This window comes from Pseudoliparis swirei, chromosome 16 (assembly GCF_029220125.1).
Source record: "Pseudoliparis swirei isolate HS2019 ecotype Mariana Trench chromosome 16, NWPU_hadal_v1, whole genome shotgun sequence".
NCBI classification, from domain to species: Eukaryota; Metazoa; Chordata; class Actinopteri; order Perciformes; family Liparidae; genus Pseudoliparis; species Pseudoliparis swirei.
This window is the reverse complement of record NC_079403.1, coordinates 11,049,279-11,069,459: the sequence shown is the minus strand read 5'-3', so window position 1 is coordinate 11,069,459 and position 20,181 is coordinate 11,049,279. Positions and strand designations below refer to the sequence as shown.

General features: G+C 43.6%; 1 protein-coding gene across 2 annotated transcripts in view; it reads right to left on the bottom strand.

Annotated features, from left to right (window-relative positions):
* The window catches only part of prex2 (phosphatidylinositol-3,4,5-trisphosphate-dependent Rac exchange factor 2), an 83,501-nt gene that overhangs the window by 34,115 nt on the left and 29,205 nt on the right, over positions 1 to 20,181 (bottom strand). For both annotated transcript variants that reach the window (XR_008834030.1, XM_056433825.1), the window contains exons 11-25: positions 16,949 to 17,049; positions 15,876 to 15,979; positions 15,740 to 15,789; positions 13,444 to 13,519; positions 12,539 to 12,611; positions 11,188 to 11,330; positions 10,747 to 10,839; positions 9,878 to 10,026; positions 9,676 to 9,761; positions 7,903 to 8,039; positions 6,058 to 6,175; positions 5,275 to 5,459; positions 3,275 to 3,436; positions 1,031 to 1,253; positions 690 to 897 (exon numbers count right to left, since the gene is read on the bottom strand). Coding sequence is in view for 1 of the 2 variants with exons in the window: in XM_056433825.1 (XP_056289800.1) it covers positions 690 to 897; positions 1,031 to 1,253; positions 3,275 to 3,436; positions 5,275 to 5,459; positions 6,058 to 6,175; positions 7,903 to 8,039; positions 9,676 to 9,761; positions 9,878 to 10,026; positions 10,747 to 10,839; positions 11,188 to 11,330; positions 12,539 to 12,611; positions 13,444 to 13,519; positions 15,740 to 15,789; positions 15,876 to 15,979; positions 16,949 to 17,049 (1,908 nt within the window). In the remaining variant the exon portion in view is untranslated. The remainder of the gene's footprint in view (positions 1 to 689; positions 898 to 1,030; positions 1,254 to 3,274; positions 3,437 to 5,274; positions 5,460 to 6,057; positions 6,176 to 7,902; positions 8,040 to 9,675; positions 9,762 to 9,877; positions 10,027 to 10,746; positions 10,840 to 11,187; positions 11,331 to 12,538; positions 12,612 to 13,443; positions 13,520 to 15,739; positions 15,790 to 15,875; positions 15,980 to 16,948; positions 17,050 to 20,181) is intronic.

The following is a 20,181-nucleotide window of genomic DNA, read 5'->3' as shown; positions in this document are numbered from 1 at the left end:
CCTCTCTGCACAAATAGTGCAGACGCACGATCTGAAGAAAAACACCAACAACTCTTTTCTGTTTTCTCCATTCCCTTCTGCTTCTCTCTCTCTCTGTGTGTGTGTGTGTGTGTGTGTCTAACACACGCACAGACACAGGTGCTAGAGTAATGACCTAAGTGTATGCTTGCCAAGTGCCAGATGCAGTGCGTTGACCAAGCGAGCTGCTAAAGTTACAGCGTGTTATATGAGGCAATCTGGTTTCAAAGGGAATTTAAAATCAAGTGGAACAGATCGGCGGGAGGGTTTCTTAAACCACAGGAGTTACCTCCTCACGGTTGTGTGCCTCCTCCAAGAAGTCGAGTTTCAGTTAACTTTAAATCCATATCTGTCCAAACTATCATCACTTCAACGTTTTACCCTATTACACGTCTGTGGGAAATTTCCTTGCCTCCGGGCACGGCTGTCACAGAGGTATAAAAAGGGATTTGACGGGTTTCAAAAATACGTTTGCAATTCGTGAGAAATCTGTTTGAATAGATCAATCTCCAACTTTAAGGAATTTAAGGAAATGTTACACTGTGACTCTCATGTGAAGGCTTCGCATGGGATGGTGCATATGAGAAAGTAAACACGTGTTGCGTGTGTGTGTTTTCTTTTTGCACAATAGCTTGACCACTTGATCTCTACATTCAGGTAAAGGCACTCACTCATGAATATGGGCACCGTGCGTCTCCATCTCCTTGACAACCATGGTGAGTTTGTAGAGGAGTTTCTGGTAAGAGTCCAGGGTGAGCAGGTCTTCCTCTCGAAGCAGGAAGCGAAGGCCGTGACCCTCCGTCCTGCCCAGGCTATGACCTGATGGGGCGGCCATCGTGGTGATAGTATGCTGGACATTAACCATGGGGTTTAGCTTACCTGAGGCAACACAAACATGTCAAAAAAGAAAGAGCACCAGTTAAAAAAGGTCTAAATTCCAAGCAGATGTTGATGTGTGATTCAGCATCATTCTACTGTGCAGGTGTTTTTCATGCACCCGGTCCTCTCTCACCCTGCCCAGCACTGCTGCGCCCTCCCTTCTCCATCGTGTTCTTCCTGTTGTCCAGCTGCACACCAAAGGCACTACCCAGAGAGGTGGTGGTCTTTGGGTAGGACACCTCCATCACATTGAAGTGACAGTTTGTAGGGCAGAAGTCGCTGCTGTGGAGGGGGGACACCTTGGCTTTAGCCTGCTTGAAGGTGGGCCACGCTCGGTTCTTCAGGACCCGAGCAAACTGTCATAGAGTGGAAAAGACACAAGTGTATGGTTTAGAGATAACACATGCTTTCTTTAATGTGGTTGGTTAAGTGAAAAGATAATTTGATGGACTATTGGGATAGATCTTGCACTAAAATAGCATATACTGCAGATAACGCCCTCCTATGATATTGGCTGGTAGGTTTAGAAGATACATGCTTCACAAGTGAATCTTAGCATTATGTAGCTGACGTGTATTTCACCAGCATGAGAATAATAGGCTCTATGTGAAACCCGCCAAAGAATGTCCCAACTAAATGTACCGTTTTGTTTTATACACATGACAGATGGCGCCATGAGAAAAGCACAAACTCGCATCACTGTACATTTCCCACACGCCTCATCTTTTATGTGGCAGTTCAAATATTCAACCCAAAGGAAAGATTCAAGACAGACACATAGCATCGTCATTGCTCACATAAGTGAAGAAGTCCAGACTCCAACATGAACGGTTTTTATTTAAATCTGCAGTATGTCAATTCAATTAAACTCATATCCTCGTGTTATGAGATTAGAAGATTACATGATTTTTATCATTTCATTCATTTAGTTTGGGTCATTTTTAATGTGGAACGGAGGAGCACACTTTCCATTGAAAATGTCAATAAAGTAAATATTCTGATCAGATAAGTTTCAAGCACATGAATCCTGTCTACATTGTTACATAAGACATATCTTCCCAGGTAGCTTAATGCTAGAGAACTTCGAGAGGACATTTAACTCCGCGGAGCCCAGCTGTGCAAGGAAACTTCCTGAACGTTCCACAAGATAGCGTCTCCATGTAAAACTCAAGGGAGCCCGACGGACTGCTAGGATCCAAAAGAGCTGATACAGAATATCACAAGCACATTTTTTCTATGCAGCATTAGGTTGCACTTTTTTTGAACCCTCCATCACAGGGCCTGCCTCCTGTCATGGACGTTACACGGCAGATGGTATAATCCACCGGATCTTTTTTTTTAGCAACGTGGGCTGTCAAGCAACATAAGCATAACATAATATGTGTGTCAGCTAAGGAACTCAAACCAAACACGTCTTCCCGCTTCTCTCAGATAGCTGGAGTAAGAAGCCTCTGCTCCGAGCGAGATGATGTGCTCCAGATGGACCACGAGTTGACCTTCTCTTGAGAAGGAGGAGTCTCACCACATCTCTTGTCTCGAGAGGTTAAGGACTCTTATTTCCAGGCCTCAGGTTAACATCTCTCTGTTCTGTCTTTCTGTCTCTGCGTCTTCCTCCTTTCATCCATCCTCTCTCTCATCTCTTCCTCCTTTTTTTAATTCTTTCAGTTTTAACCTCTTTGTTCCTATTGGGGTCTGAGAAGGAATGCTCCAGTGCAGGAGAGGATCTTACACAACTAAAGTCCTGACTGTGCCTGTGCATGGCTATTTATAAGTGACTGGTAATTAATCCAAGGCCCACTCTGATGTTGAGTCAGATCTTTTTTCCCTTTTCCCTCTCACGCACTTTTGCACACAATGGGATGTTAGGCCTAGAGTCACATGCTTACAGATGTGAATGAAAAGTGATGAAAATACTATCGCTCCATCAACTACCAGCTGCAACCTAATTACAAACACCAGATAATACATGTTGCACACACATTCCCAACGGTCGACAGAAATGACAGACATCTTGGATAAGTCGTTCTTCTTCAGTCTCAGTGCAGTTAGAAGTGATTTCATTTTAGTGCAGAAACCTTCGGATGCCGACGCTTGTGCTTGTTATCGGTTTGACGCCCTCTGACGTGTTAATAATGTCTGTGCAGTGACAAACAACCATCTATCTATGTCTCTTGTGTACATTTGCAGTGTGTTTTTCTTACTTTCCCAGCTCTTTTTTTTACATGTGAAAGAGTTTATTTTCAATTTCACTCTATCTCTTATTGTCAGTCGAGTACATTTTCATGGTTCCACGCTGCTTGAATCTATACATATGCAGTTGATGGTGGGGATAAATATGACCCAGAGCAGAGAGCGTGATGTAGAGCCTCTGCGTTACCTTTCTGTAGTTGGTGATTCGCCGGTTGATGTGCTCCACCCTCTCACCACACATGGCACTGAAGCGTACCTGCAGCTCCTCTGGGATTACATCACAGCTGGAACTCAACCTGCCACACATCTGCACGAGCGTGTCATCATTACGCGCCAGCGCCTCCAGTATCTGGTCAGAGAAAGGGCAAAAGCAGCGATGAATAACTGATATGCAAAAAAAGCCTCGAAAAATCCATTTGGGAACCAATAGTGGGAGGAAAATGAATGACCAAGCTTTTCTTTAAATTGGAAAACAAAACAGAATTTGTCTAGAGTGGATTCTTCTACAACATTTCATGAGCAGTTAAACCGGTGTCTAAAATCCCCATGCGCGATTCATAAATCCATGGAGATAAGCCCAGATTGTGATACATATGCTGTACGTATGTAGAATCTAACTTTCCAGATCAGAGATTAGATTTGAGGAGGAAGAGAGACACAAATCTCTGAGCCGTCTTAATGAGATGAGAGAGAAAAGCAGCGGAGGAAATGTAACTGTAAGACTGAAGCACAAGGAAACCCATGTGTCCCCACGTCGTTCCCAATATTAAAATTCAACATCACACAGATCTCAGAAGACATCTGGGGCAGATGGTTATGATAATGCTAAAATGACTTTCCCTTTGGAAGAATGGGAAACAAATTATATTCGGAGGAGATATGTCAAGTTTTATTTCCGGTCATGTCATTGGATTTCGTTTAAGATGCTTTTAATGAATTCTAGACATGAAACCAACTTGCGATCCCTGCTAATTTACCACGAATAAGAGATGTTGTTCATCATGGTGTTAGGCAAAACGATGCTGCAAACTGCTCTTTATGTTCCACACCAGCATGTGTGCATCCATGGCGCGCATCTTATATCAATAGAGATTATTCTGTGAACATCAGTGCTGGGATAAAAAGGCGTGCACTTAACACAGCTGGGAACTAACAGGACTAAAATAAAGCTGTCAGTTTTAACAAGCATCAAGCCCCTACGTCGACACAGCAGGAGGAAGGTTGGCTGTGTCCGACTGTGCCAAAGTATTCAAAACACAAAGCAATTACATTACGACATGTGTGTGACATTTCAAACTTACGGAAAAATGTCTCGACAAAATTCATCTGAATTATCACTCAGAAATCTGATAGATTACAAATGCCACTGAGATTTCTCTTTCATCCGAGCAGCAGAAACAAAGGAAAACGATGACTTGTCGTACTCATTTTCATCTTCTGTTACTTTCTTCTTTACATCTCTATTGTTCTCCCTCATCAAGCACGGCTCAGCTGTGAGGTGATAAACCCCAACAGCACTTTGAATCACTCAGAAGTTCATACAACTGTCCCTCTCTCACTGCCATCCACAGCCAGGAAGGATTATTCAGTTACAATGATAATAAAAGTAATTGCCATTAGTTAAACTAGATATTCTACTTGGCCTGAACAGACACGATTAGCCACTGGGACAAAAATTTGCTATCGGCCTCGATCCCACTTTCTGTGAGTTCCGATCAACTACGGTGCATACAGCACATAACCAGTTTATTAGATTTTGACCATAGCCACAAAAAACAACTGGTACTCATCAGCTAGAAAATATGATTTATGTGCAAATATAGCAAATATAGTGAGGACAGAATAAAAGATATTAAAACTAAATTTTGAAACGTTGACACTGGTTGGTAATTTAACATTATGGCTGGACCAAACAAATCAAATGTACTGAATTACCAACATCACTGTTGGCACATAATTAAACCACCATAATCCTAAAGTCCACTTAAGATATCCAGATTGTTTAACTGGTCCTACTTTCACTAATTCTGACATGAAAACTAAATCCATCATGGGTAACGCACTGTAAAGCACTGTTGGTACTTGCAAGTATTGCTCCCAAGATAAATGTCACAATAAATCATTATATAGATATTAGGTTGCATCATTTAGCCCGATATTCATGACACTAACTGCAGCTCAGAATACCTTCGCAGTGAGGCTGAAGAATCCCTTCGGTTCGACCATCTTTTCCAGTACGTGACACTTGATGCCGGCTGTGCTGTCATACTCGTACATCACTCCGTACTCCAGGTGGACGTTGTCTACAGTCAGACTGACATGGTCCTTCTTGCCGTCGATGATGGCTATGGTGTTGAATTTGTCCATCACCTCTGAGATTATAGAAACACAGGAGAATGAGGCGACGGTGATGAAACAGATCTCTGTTAACTGGCAACACAAATCAGAACATATTGTGTCCTGTATCATGTTATGTGCTAAACAGAAAGAATCTCTAACTTTACCGCAAAAAAAAGTGATCATAATCTGCACTGTGGGAGGTCTCAGACCACCAAATCTGCAGTTCATTTTAGACGAAGACCCTCCGCACATGGCTTCCCTCCAAAGCCCTCCTTAAATGATTCCAAGAGTATTAAGTTAACCAGACCTATGCTATCGCGATGACTTAATATGGCAATAAATCCTGCTCCGTGGCTGTTTGCTACGAGGGGAATAGCTTTCCTGTTTAACTTTCTTATTGGGATCCATAAATTGTAGGAGGGAATTAACACTTGATGAGCCAGAGGGGGCGGCTGTTCACAGACTAACACACTCCAGATGAGCGCTGCGGCGGACTTGTTAACTGGAGAGGGCGGCGGACTTGTGTTCCCGCAAACAAGCCTGTGTGACATCCACAAACACCTTCAGCAGCATTTTATTTGACCAGATTCTTGTTGCAGTTTATTTTGAGTGTGTGTTTGGTGTGGTCACCTTCTACTTTACACTCGAAGCCGTCTCCGTTCTCCTCGGGGCTCGGTTTCTGGTTGGTTGTCTGGTTGTCCTCCTGGGCGCTCTCACTGTTGTTGTACACCCACTTTATAGTGTCTTGCTGCAAAGGATTATTATATTAGAATTAAGAAGTTTCATAAAATGTTTTAGCAGCATAACAAAGTCTTTTTCAGAAGATGTCTTTCTATTTATACTTTGAACTTCTATTAAACTGCAGAACATGTGTATGTTTTTAAATTAAATTGTCTGGAAACATTACAGTCACTCATGCACAAAACTGGCAACACAAATCAGTGTATCGCAGCATCACTCGTGCTCAACAGGTGGCATTTCTATTTCTAGGAAGAGGGGAGATGAGAACAAATCTAACTCTAAACACACTGGTTCAATTCAATTCAGTTTATTTAGTATAGCCCACTATCACAAATGAAAAAGTTGCCTCAGAGAGCTTTACAATCTGTACACGTACGACACCCCTGTCCCAGGACCTCACATCGGATCAGGAACAACTCTAAAGAAATAGAAAAAACCCTTTCATGGGGAAAAAAGGGAAGAAACTTCAGGAGGGCAACAGAGGAGGATCCCTCTCCCTGGATGGACCGAAGCAAGAGATGGTGTATGGATTGTGTGTGTGTATGTGCGTGTGTGCGTGTGTGTAAGCTGAGGTGCGGGTTTCATGCAGCATGTTTAGCTGACTCTGATATGGTGCACACAGTATTGCAGTTGGGTTCGCAGGGCATACAGCGAGAAGCCTTCACAAACATGGAAACACGGTGCTCGGTGAGACCCAAAACTCATGCCAATATCATCAACCCACTCTAGCCTGCAACACGGCCTGGTGTCTCTGTCTGTTCCCTCGTCCACACAGCAAACCCCAGTGGGTTTTCTGCCACGGCTACATGCTGTGCCTGCCTACTGGTCTGTGGTCTTCGAGTATACAACCACAAATGTGCAGGCGGACACACACACACACACAGAAAAAAAGAAAAGGACAAAGAAAGAGAAAGAGGGCGGTTCTTCTGCATCCATACTTGATGTAAACCAGATCCCCATTCATGTTGGAACCCTGAAGTGCTTCATTGAGCCTGAAGACACAGCGGGGTTCAATTATAGTGACACACTACACTAACTCACACCATTGGGTTTCTATTTTCACACAATTCTCCCACCTTTAACAGGTGGACTGTGCCTGCTCTCTCCCCCGACGCTGCTGTCAACCACTCTTTCAGAAAAAAGAAAAAAAACCTGGCTGGCCTGTCCTCCATCTTTTACCTCCCTCTCACCTCTCTGCAGCCACCCCCAGATCCTTTCCCACCTCTCTGCTGCCAGTCTCCCACAGCAGGCCCACCGCTATGAGCCAGAGGTCAGCGCTGGAAGAGCCAAAACTACTATTATTTCTGTGTAATGACCCAAGAGAAGGAAGGAGGGAGTCAGAGAGAGAGAGATATTTAGGTAAACGGGAGCTAAGAGGTCTGTTTGCTATGTTCTTTCTCTCGGTCATCTCGTCCTTGTTTCCCCTCTTTTTGTACCTGTTGTTGTTTAATGATCACTCACACTTCTCTTCCTACTGGTTTTATAACATAACTACCGGATATACTAACATACAATTCACAAAGGATTATATTTTCTACCAGTGAGTTGATGAGAAATTAAAGTTTGACCTCCAAATCCAACATAATTGCAGAAAATAAATAATCTTTTCTTCATGCTGCTCATCGATATTTTTTATTTTTTCATGATTGATAACCTAAATATTGAGTCAATATTTCCCCCCTGAATTGTAGTCAGGTTCCCTTCTTCCTGTCAATTCCTCTCAGCCCGTCTCACCTGTGTGGGTCGACGGTACTTCCTGCAGGCGGTGACATGAGCGATGACGCTGGCATGGCTCTCCTTGCTTACGTTGATGCCGTTCACCTTGATGATGCACTGGCCCGGGTGGAGACCGGCGATGGCTGCCACCGTGCCTGGCATGAGACAAGCAGAGAGAGAGGAATGTTGTCTGTAGGCCAGTAACTGTTGCACGTTACCACACAGGTAAGAGCTGCGTCACGCTGAAACAAATACCAGCACATCCCAAAAACATCTTCCACATCCTGTGCACCAAATTGGGTCGAACAACATTCCTTTTCTTCTTTGTATTTACAACTTTGTTTCCTGTTTTGGCAGCTCAGGAGGAGTGTGAGAGAGAGCGTGGAGAGGAGGGAAGTTGTTTATCTTGAGTAGACGAGGATCTCTCTGAGGGATGCGATTCAGACCATACTGTAAGAGGACTTCAAGGTTTACAGCTATCAGGAGGAAGTGCGTGGCAGACTAAATATTCTTCCCGTTTGTTTTCATAGCTCCTTAAGCAAACACCATGCATACCTCACACTGCACTATACAGAATTGGTACTCCTCGTGCTGAATATTGTAAGGATGAATATATTGAGTTGTACTTCTTTTAGTGCAGTAAGAAAGTATAAAAACAGACTGGATTTAATCATTCAACAGAAAAACAGGCTACAGTCCAACACAACAAAAAGTCCAATAAGACAGGGACGCAAAGACCAGTACCACACAAGATACCACATTCATCGATAGCTCTGCTTTCTCTGGAAAAATAATTTCCAAAGAGGATGTGTGTTATTCGCTTATTAGCCATTCCATTATCCGGACCGCTTATCCTATTTAGGGTTGCGGGGCGCTGGAGCCGATCCCAGCTGATGAAGGTAGGGTTTAGCCTGGACAGGTCAACACTCCATCACAGGGCACATATAGAGACAGACAACCAATCACAGATACGGGCAATTTAGAGTCCAATTAACCTGAGCTGCATGTCTTTGGTCTGTGGGAGGAAGCCGGCGAACCCGTAGGGAACCCACACTGACAACATGAAAACTCCATACAGAAGGACCGCCCCGACCGGGTTCCGGGTATCCCTCTTGCTGTGAGGCGACAGTGCTATCCACTACACCACCGTGCAGCTTAGAACTGGTAACACAAACTTCAAACTGATTTAATCTGATCAATGGCTCCTTCTCCTTGTCTCACCTCCTCCTGTCTCTCAGTTGCTCTGCCTCTAATTGGTATTATCTGCTCTTGTTGACTTCAGAAACCAGGGGACAGCAGCTGTTACGACAATCCAAGTGATTGGACACCTTCTACATCATCAGCTTTGTCTCGGGGGATGAGTGCACCGACACAGCAGGCTCCCAGGCAACCACACCAGCAGGCCAACCCATGAACACACAAACAGACACACACAAGCACAGGCACATACATGCAAGCATGTTTCCACACCGCTATCCTACTTAAATTGCTTAAGAAAAAATAATAATAGAGAACAGCGAGACAAGGCCAATGATTGTTTTTTGATTGGACCGTATCTTGTGCCGTCCCCGATAGCAGTGCTACTAAACACGCTGTGTTCGGAGAAAAACAGAGACTCTGCATCTCCATCACACAAAGGGCACTCAATCACTCAGAAAAAATCTAAATAGCTACATGGAATTAGTTGTAATGTGGAAAGTGACTGATGACCAGTGATTCTACATTTTGGCTGCGCCATTAAGCAACCAGCTGAACCACATGGAGAGCATGAGTGAGGAGGACATCTCCTACCTCTCCCAACAGCATGGACCACAGAAGGGCCGAAGCCACGGATCTGGAAACCCAACCCATCAGCGGAGTCTGGGATCTTTATCGTCCTGGTGACAAGAGGAGGACAAATAAGCTGATACAAATGATGTTGACAATATTTATGTGGCCCTACCGTAACACGTATGGCCACATTAATGCATGTGCATATGTATAAGTGACTTACTCTCTTGGCTTGGTGCTAACCATCACCCTGAGGGGCCCCTTGCTGTTGAAGCACTGCCTAAGGAGAGCTTCCACTTCAGAGAAAGGCCTGAGGAACACCAGGTCTCCATTTATGGCAAATAATTTCTTCCCCACCTCCAGCCCAGCCATCTTAGAGAAGACAAAACAACAGATGATACAAACATATTCAGTCAAGCACCAGTTTTTAACGTCATACAGATAACAATGAAATGGTTGTCATTTTGAACTTCAAGTCAACTTTTTGGGGATAAAAACACCAATATTCCACAAGGATTTCAATACTTTAGAGATAGCTTTTCACAATAAGTATACAGCTAGAACCCGCTATGTCATTGTCCCAGACTGAATATTTAAAAGCAACTGTGTATGTAATCCAGACCATTCAGACTCATTCTGTGCTACTTCAGGGCTGGAGGGAATTATGGGTCATGAGCTCATATTGATCACATTTGCCATCAAACTCCTCGGTCCCATATTCATTCAGCAGATCAAAGCTAAACACTAAAGGAGACCTCAAAAATACGGTGGCCTTTAATGCGCTCCATTTCTGCACGCTAATCCTTCTAAAGTTAACATCCTTGTCGATCACCATAAAGCAGGTTAGAGGTTTAGACTTTATTTATGACTGATGATTAAACCATATTTTAACAAAAAAGGCTTCTGCTGACACCCATCTGTTGAAAAGACATCTCAGCGTTGCAGAAAAACTTTGAGAAAACAAAATAAAATGCAACAGAATTGTGTTAAATTACAGAGGGGATACACTGAACCACAGTCTAAACACCATGAAGCCAAAAACACTCTTAAATGTTGTGAGTGCGCCTGCGCGTGGTGTGTGTGCATTCTCACCTCAGCTGGGGAGCCCTTCTCTACAGATTTGATGATGGGAACTCTGTTTCTCTCTTCCAGCGTAAAGCCGTAGCCTCCGTCATTGGGCCTTATCTAGAAGAAGAAAAAAAACACGTCTTCCATCAGAAAAATCCCAAGCCAGCAGACTGAGATATTTTCACAGAGCACAAACTACACAACAGAAGGCGATACTGCTACGGACAGATAGCAGCCATGGTCGTATTTTCTCAAGCCTTTGAAAAGAATGCTTACGGAGGTATAAAATGGACTTTTGCAGTGTTATGACTTTTCCTTCTCCCAGCTGTGTGCTTCTTTATGATTTACCGTGCCTTTGGTTTGTTCTGAGTTGTGGGTACATTATAGTAAGGTCAAAGTATTTTAGACAGGATGAGAGAAAATCAATCTTAAATCCACCAAGGAGGACAGTAAGCGGGCACTCACCAGGAGAGACTTGGAGATGACATTCTCCACGATCTTCAGGTCGTGCTTCATGGGCTTGTGTTTGGTGTTGGAACCCTCCATCTCCTCATCAGCGAAGAAACGAAACAACAAGGGCTCGTCCTTGAATTCACTCTTTTCCAACACTGAAGGAGGTAACAACAAAGTCATAACTGAGTAGATGTCAGAAAAAGAAACAACTGACAATAAATTGGCTTAATAATCATATTTCAGGAAACCAGTGTGTTTTAAAGTTTTAGGTCCAACATAAAAGATGAACAGACAGCGAGAACTTGTTAGAAAAAGTTATTTTTGTCCCATATGCATGTATTATGTAACTTCGACAAGGGTTATGAAACCAAATTGTGATGAAATGAATGGAAACCAATGTCCGTGTGGAAGGGCAGACCACCCTTTAACATTTTATTATACAATACAATTGCACATTGGATAATTATGTCATAATATATGGTCTAGTTCAGTGGCCCAGAGAGCCTATTGATGGTTAATTGAAAACTTGACTTTCTTGATCATTCATTCTTTCTTGAACAAGTGTGACCCCTCTTTCATTGCATGAACTCTGTCTCCACAGCAACACAACCTAGACTTGGTGGAGGAGTTTTGAAAAACAACCCTATTCTTCTTTCGACTCAATATATAAGTTCAGTCACCAAATAACGTTCCGGCACGAATGGTGAAATTGTCCTAAAGGCTGTGCAAGTGTAAAGTGAAAAGTGTGATGGCTGGTACTGTTATTCTATAGATGCCCTGGTAATTTGTCGAGTGAGACTTAAACTGTGGGTAGTTTGGAGCAGTTACATCATGGAGGTACGAGGAGACACGATGTGACTCATACAGTAGTGTGTATGATGTGGACTTTGGCACGAGGGAGGAGCAGAGTTACAAACGAGTCCGACTCGCATAAACAAACTGCAACCATGGCTACCGACCGTTTTGCCCATAAATTGAAAAGCAGCGTTCTCACAGCGAAGGCAAAACCTGCATGTACCCTGCACTTGGTTACGTAAGTTCAGATGCACACAAGCTAAGGACAGCATGCATGGATACAGCCACAGCCCGAACCACACATACAAATGACACATTAATCACTGGATTGGAAATATGTTCTATTCCTGAGGCGTGTCAAAGGGATTATAAGTAGAAATGGAAAGAGAACAAGAGTGGTTGTGTTCTAAAACAGGATGCTAAATGCCGGGCGCCCTCTGTGCGGTTTCTCCAAAGCATTCAACTCTCATTTAGTAAATGATGGACAGGATCCCACTGTTTGTAAACGGCAGGATCAAGAAACTTGTTGGGGGTTTCTGGAAATCCTTTGCAGTGAGAAATGCCGTACCGTGATGCATGAAGCCATTGTCGCACAGCTCCACCCCCAAGATCAACGCTTCCTCTCTGGTTCTGCAGTCCCCCTGCACCAGAAGACACGGGAAAGAGAACGAGCGGGCGCAGTGGAGAAATGTTTCAGCATAAAGAGTGGAAAGAGTAAATGAGTCAAGGGGAGAAAAGAGAAAGAAACAGAACAAAGCACATTGTAAGTTTAGAGAGCAGTCAAAATGTCACACTCAACACCCCCCCACCACCCTCCCAGAGGCCAGCAGCGCCCCTCCACGCTTCATCTTGAACAAAGCCCAAATCATGTCGAGACAGCAAAGTGTGACATCTCTTGAAGTCCCACTGAAGAAGTCAGAGCTATTCCGCTGGCCTGGGTCAGATTCATATTCATATGGACCACACACATACACACTTATATGCAAGCACAAATATGTGATGTCTGCCATTGGTTCTGTGGTGGTGGCTGTACACATTTTTTTTCTTTGTTGTCATCCTGGACAGGACTATCAATCTGTCAACCTCAAAGTTTCTTGTTAAAAACAAAAAAGCTCAGCTGTCGAATCCGTTCAGCTTTTCTGTCTTGGTTTCCTTTCGGCTCCGCTGAGAGCCTCCAGTCTGGTGGCGAGCAACGCTTTGTTGTCTCAGTTCCTTTCCTCTGTTGCACATTTGAGGTGGCCCACAAAACTACATGTACGACAATTGATTTGGCATGTTTGAAGTTGTGCATTAATTCAAGAAAAAACTTTTTAACAAATTGTATAATTTATCCTTTTCGTTTCATAATTTTGCTTGGAATAACTTCTTGAACAAACACTTGGTTGACCGTATCGTGATCAGACTCCCACTGATATCTGATATAAGATAATGTTAGTCCTCTTTTAAAGTGTATGAAGCTAAATCAGGGTTTACCTGTGCAATAAGCCAGTCGATGAGCTTGTTGGCCATCACCACTGATTTGTAGGTCCGCAAATGGTAGTCCTTATCCCTGGATTGGTAAGAAAAGCAGAACACTTCAAGAGAAGGATGAGGAAAACTAAATTAAACTTAAACTGTGCCATGTTACTTTTCAACTCAGTGATTCACTTTCAGCATAATAAAACCAGATGGTGAACATGTGACGGTGTAATTTCTCGGGCTATTTAAACAAAAATAGCAATGAAGCCAAAGAGGGCTAATAAATTCTGACTCTCAGAAAGACATGGTCACTTTTCAAGCACTGCCAGTTGCGTCATGAATCTGCGAGAGTTTCTGACAGTCGGTGACAGCAAACCAGCATTCCTCCGAGCACGGCTGGTAACGGCCCCTGCTGTGTTCGGCCCTAGGGAGCCCCATGTCAGTCTGGTGTTGATGTTCCCAGTGTTACCCACACTGCCGCACAGGCCCCGAGAATGCTGTCTGAAATGGAGCTGTGACTTTTCCCATGAACACAGGGGCCTCCCCGGGGACGAGCAGGGGCCGAGCAGCAGGCCGGGAAAGTCCAGAACCACAGTGACTTACACCGCTCTACCACTTACACCACATGCAAACACTCACTCAGACACGCACGCACACACACGCACGCACACACACATTGCACATGATATTAGCCGGTGAGGCACGCTGCGCTGCATAAACTCTTGGACCAGAAGAGAAAAAGAGAAACCCTGTTTTGTCTCTGAATGGAGAAAGGGAGGCTGGAGCACAGTGAGGCTGTCAGAGTGAAAAATGGGGGTAAACATCGGTCCATTGGGCAGCCATATGTCCGGCATGAGGAAACAGCAGTTTGAGGAGTAACAGAAGGAAAGGTCAGAGGTGGTTTTCAACTTGCCGTCCAAAGAGGAAAGTTTGCCTTGACATGATTAAATGGAGGATGAAGGCAAACGTTGCATTTTCAAAGCATTCTTTGACATAAATTATGCAGAGGATGCTGAAAGTTCAAGATTTAATTAACTGTTTCAGTCTTGATGGATTACTAGGGTGCAGCATATCATTAGTTATTACAAACAAATGCTACACATTATATTATATTATATATATTAGCCTATAATGGACTTTTTCAAACGTAAAATCTGAGTCCCTAGAGCTTTCTAGCGAGGAAAGCTCGGTGAGGGGTGGGGGAGCAGACGTTATGTGGGCGTATGGGGGTTGTATGGTGTACGTTCCTCCCCCTTTGTTTCATCTATCTCGCTCTGCCAGGAAATTATACCTAATTAGGCAGGGGCCGGTTGCTCCAATTAAACTCTGGCATTCCCAGGCCCAGTGATGCATTGTACTGCTCTCAGTGAGAATGCACTGCACAGATACGCTGGCTTACAACGCACACACACACACACACCTCTCAAGCACCAAAAATAGGTTTTTTTACCTCAAGAGATTTGGCCTTAACACAAACGCCAATGGGCTGAATGCTGACACACACACACACACACTCAAACACACACACTCAAACACACACACATAATCACCCTTTAGGCCTTTTAGTAGCTGGATCAAACGGAAATATGGAGAAGATACAATGCAGGAATACATGCAGGATTAGCGTGCCCCTTCCAGCGATGGCATAGTTTGATGGTGTGACATTAAAGCTTTTCTGCGGGCCATTTGAAACTAGCATAAACAGGCAACCTTGCTGCGCTACTTTGTGGCAAAACACATTAACAGCCTGCTCCTCAAGCACTGTTCAAATGGAGATTTTTAAAAACAACACAGAAGAACTAAACATGCCAGAAAATCCTTTCCACTTGGAACCCTGTTCGACAAAGGAATGTTTCATGTGTCAGAATTGCTCAAAACCATCTGATTCACGTTTGGGTTTAAGTAACTATTTCATGGGCATGCTTTATTTGTCTGCTTTCGCATGTTAACACTTATAATCCACCACAAGATAAATTAATGGGAGCTTACTTTTATTTTTCCAAGTGTTTATCTGAATGACATATAATGGCACACAGAACTCATTCTGATTTCAGTCCTGAAACTTTGAAAACAACACTTTTTAAACTTCAGATATCAAAATGGATATTTTGATCATGTTGTACGTTGAGGAATTGGAATCGATGTTTGTCTTCTGCGGAATGACTTTGTGTCAGGCACAAGATCAATAAATGATCTGTCACACTCTGAAATCTTTTTTTTTTTTACTGAGCTTTTTAGAAGTAAGAGGCTCAGCTATTGGGGCCCCACCGGGCCGGGTTGCAATGGAGTGGAAGAGAAAATGTCTGCCTACCTGATAACAGGAGTGAAGAGGCTGTGAAGACGGCAGAAGAGTCGAACGCCCTGAGAAAAACAAGCAAGAAGCTTCCGGTTAGGTGAATGACAGGTGTGTCCAATGTGATTTATAATAAATTAAGCTCCGCTGTTACCTTAGATATGACATCGTGCATGTCGCCTCTGGGGTGGTAGGTGCCATCGTCGTAGCGAAAGCGGTACAGTACAGGCTCAGGTTTGAACTGGTGTTTGTCCGTGACTAAAAATGCAATTCAAAACATAAGGAGGTTTCTGAAAGGAGAAGTGCCCAGGGTGAAAGATGGAAAAGAAAAAAAATTCAAAAACTCAAGTGGGTGGTATTCATATTGCGTTAAATTTGAAAGTATAGGAGGTTTAAAACACATATTCAAGCCAAGCCAGACTGCATGGTGAAACACACTTTCCAGACAAGAAGAAGACTCAAACCTCATACAGAGTGGTCACAGAGAACACAGCTGCTCAGAGCTCCCTGCTCCTCTGGCTTTAGGGGACTTTGTCGAAGGCCCTCCAAAACCGTCGTAACAGTTGGCTCTGTATTCTTGGCTGCAGCCATGAGTTCCATTAAAGAATTGTATGAAAAGATATTCTCTCATTTTTCACATGGGCATTTCTAACAGCGCTGTGAGAGCGCTTATTCCTCTCTGTCAGGAACAGCTCTAAAGCCCAATCTCATTTCTCTGTGAGGAAGCAATTAAGTACCCCTGAGTGATTTAAGATACAACTTGGCTTGGGGCCCTACTCTTTTGAGGAGGAAAAAAACTAAAAACATGCAGAGCAGTGCGCACCATTTAATGTGAATGCAAAGCGATAGCCCGCTACAGGCTCATGGACCAAATACACTTGTTACCCAAAGCCACAGAACAGCCACTGAGCAAATATTTCATAAACATTACGGCAACATTTATAATACCGTACCTAAACATTGTGTCAAGGGAGTGGGACACATACGTCAATAAAACAGCTGCATCTGCATTGTAGGCTCAAGCCAGAGAGTGAAAATATTGTGGAACTGCTGAATGAGAAACATTCACTGGACGTGGCTATAGGTTAGGGCAGGCAGTGACAGGCTTTTGCATGCACTATACCATGTAGCCCAGAGTGACTTAGACTGTGGTAGATTTGGTTATTGATATGGAACAGCAAAGGATGATAAAGAAGGTCTTAGTGTGAAAGAATTGAGAGAACTAACCATGGTGGATGATTCCATTCTCCAGCAGAGCTTGACCCAGGTGAACCCCTTCCTCTGGGTTGCCTGTCTCACCAATGTCCATCAGCCAAGACACAAACTCACTGGGGAAACACAAAAGGCAACACTGACATAATAGCACACATTCTCACTCAGGGAGAACACAACAAATGTAAAAAAAATCGCAGAGGGGGAAATCCTGTCACTATAAAAGAGAGAGCGTGTGTTCAGTGGAGAGAGCTTTGAATTAACCCTCAATAATCTATAAATTGGAATATAGGTGGTGGCCTTTGTTGAGACTAAGGCAACAAACACTATCCTGAGTGAAAAGAGATGATCTCTTTACTGCTGGGGGCCACATCTATCCAGCAGGCTTTGGAGTTCAACTTCATTTATTTTAGACATGCGATGTAACGCGATGAAATCCGAACAATTTAATTGAATCTCGGGAAGTTCATGGAAAATGAATGATGATTTTGCTCTGCATCATTTACAACTGGAAAGAGGAAACAAACCAAACCCCAGAAAAACAAACATAGCATCCGATTTCTGAGGGGCCCAAATGACCTAACGGAATAATTCTCCATCATTTAGTGACTGAGAGAGAGAGACAGTAAGAGGAGAAAATAAAAATAAAGTCTTAGAGGGTAGAGGACAGACAAAGGGGCAAAGCCTATCCGATTATATCCGAGATGTCCAGTCTCCCTATAAAAGACAAACAACCACGGCCAGCAGCACCACCGGATTTCTGTGGAATTCGCTAGCCGGCCATGACGGTGGTGGTCGGGTTTCCGCGTCGAGCCAACTGGTGGCAATTACAAACGCTTTCGGAGAAACAACTGCCCAAACACCACACCTCCGTCACTCTTTAACCACTCATCCGTGGTTTCTTTGCTCTACGCAACAGCCCACAGGGGAAAAACACAAGTCTATAACAACGTCAATATGTCAACCTCTGCACCTTTACCATGGAAGAAAACCATGGAGTATGAAGTTCCCATGGCCTCAAGCTGATTAGGGTCAAATATGCAATGGAGAGTTTCACGCAATTACAATCTACATTCGGAACTGGGCAAAATATACCAAATCAAACCAATATTTAAGACGTATTTGTGGATAAATAAATCATTTGAGAGTATGACTATGTAATACATGTTTCACTGAAATCAGCCTTTAAAGGGCCTGACAACTAAGTGTTTTGTCAATAAACTTCTTACTGTAATCGATGAATTACTTCATGATTGCCAAAGTTAGAAATGTGTTGGTTCTTGAGAAAGTTAGATGAGAAGATCAATAGCAGTCACATATGTCTGCCAAAGATGAAGCTACTGCCAGCAGAGGGTTAGCTTAGCTTAGCATAACAGCTAGCCTCTTATGCTAAACAAAATATGCTAAGCAGCTTCTCTAAAGCTCATTAATTAACATTTTACATCCTGTTTGTCTAATTTACACAAAAGTGTAAACTTGACAAGTGGTCTTACTTCATATTTGTACAGACTAAATAAACAAGACATCATGTGTAAAGTAGTGAACTCTGGAGGTGCTGGTAGATTAAATGTCTTCCCCTCGGAGAGAGACAAATAAGCTTTAAGTTTCTCTACGCCACGACATTACGATAATCAAATCCCAGACAGTATCTACTTTCGTACGCTGTGGTGTAATGGGTTATTAGAGGCGTCTCCATTCCAGCCACAGGGCTCCACCCACTCCTTCAGGAGAGCATCGGGGTCAGGTGTGGGAGTGGACACACCTGGAGCTGATCGCCTCGTTAGGGAGGGGAACAAACGTCCAGCAGGGAAGCTCATCAGGAGACCTGCAGAGATGGAGCGGAGCCGAGCGGCCGCTGCATGAGAACTCCAGGATTGGAGGGAGCTGAGGCCGGGAAGTCGACTAGCGGCCCGGCTGAAAGAGTTTTGTTCACGAGTTTAGTGGTAAGGCTCCGGACTCGGCTATGTTTTCAGTTTTTTTGTGTTACTTGGAGTTTCGAAAGATAGCGAACCTCACTCCCACTCAGTCAGTGTACTCCATATACTCCTTTTACAATTAATACTGTATATTAACTGATTCATAATTCTACCTTTCGTTCTTTGTCTACAATGCTGTCTACATCCACACGAAGCAGCATTTTGTTTAAGCTTCTGCTTGAATGTAACCTTTGTGTGAGCAGATGGAGCTAAAGGTTTATGCCAAGTTACGTCAAAAGGAGAGCAGAGGCTGACGAAGACAAAGATCATTTCTTGCACAGTGTCTAACCTTTCCGTTGAGCTTTTTAAAGGGCTTTTCTTCGACACTACTGTCCGTCATGTGCAGAAGAGACACACTTTGAATCGCTTTTGTTTTTCTGTTTATCGCAGGTTTAAAATTGGATGATATAACTGCAAGCTAGGTGGCTGTCGTGCACATTTTCTTTGATGAATTACATTGTCGCAGTAACCGAACCGCAAATGCCATTGTACGATTGAAAAGGGGAGGAGCTCGCGACCCAAAAATAGCCTCTGGCGGAGAGAGAGACGGCATGTAAAAAGAATAAAGGCAGAGTCTTGCACAATGAAGGGACTAAGCTAAGTTGGAGCCATAGGCAATGTGGCTTTCATCAGAGACATACCATGCTGGTTCCAATTCACCAATTACGCACACATGCATCTCCATGATCGTCTCAGACAGGGGAAGTACAGAAGGGCTAGAGATGTCTTTTCACCCGCTAGTGGTCATCCAGGTGTTAGCCAAGTCGTGTACAGAGGGATAGGTTTCCAAAAGGTGCTTCCCTGAGCTGCTTGCTCGCCGTATGATCTCTTCAGACGCGAGGAGGTGCCCGTATACGACCAACGTTTAATCCATTTAATCTTTTTAGCTGACAGATCCATTCCTCCTCCAGACCGCAAGGGATCTGGTGCTGCCTGCGTGGACCCAAGGAGAGAGTAATCACTCATTCCCAACCACCGGCCTATGTAACATGGCCACAACTATGCCCAATTGGACTTTTTAGTTGTTTTCTTTCTCTCTCTCTCCATGCTTTCAAAAATAACAGGGATTTTGAACTGACTATTTAAGCTTGGGTGATTTTCAGTGTGATTACCAGTCAAAACATCTCTGTAGAACATTTGAACAAATGGAAAACACGGCTCATTCTAAAAAGTAGTGTGGCGTTTACAAGGCAAATTTGTTATGGGATTTCAACAGTCGAGATAGGCACATTTATATAACATTCGACGCTGCCTCGTGAAAACATTTTATTC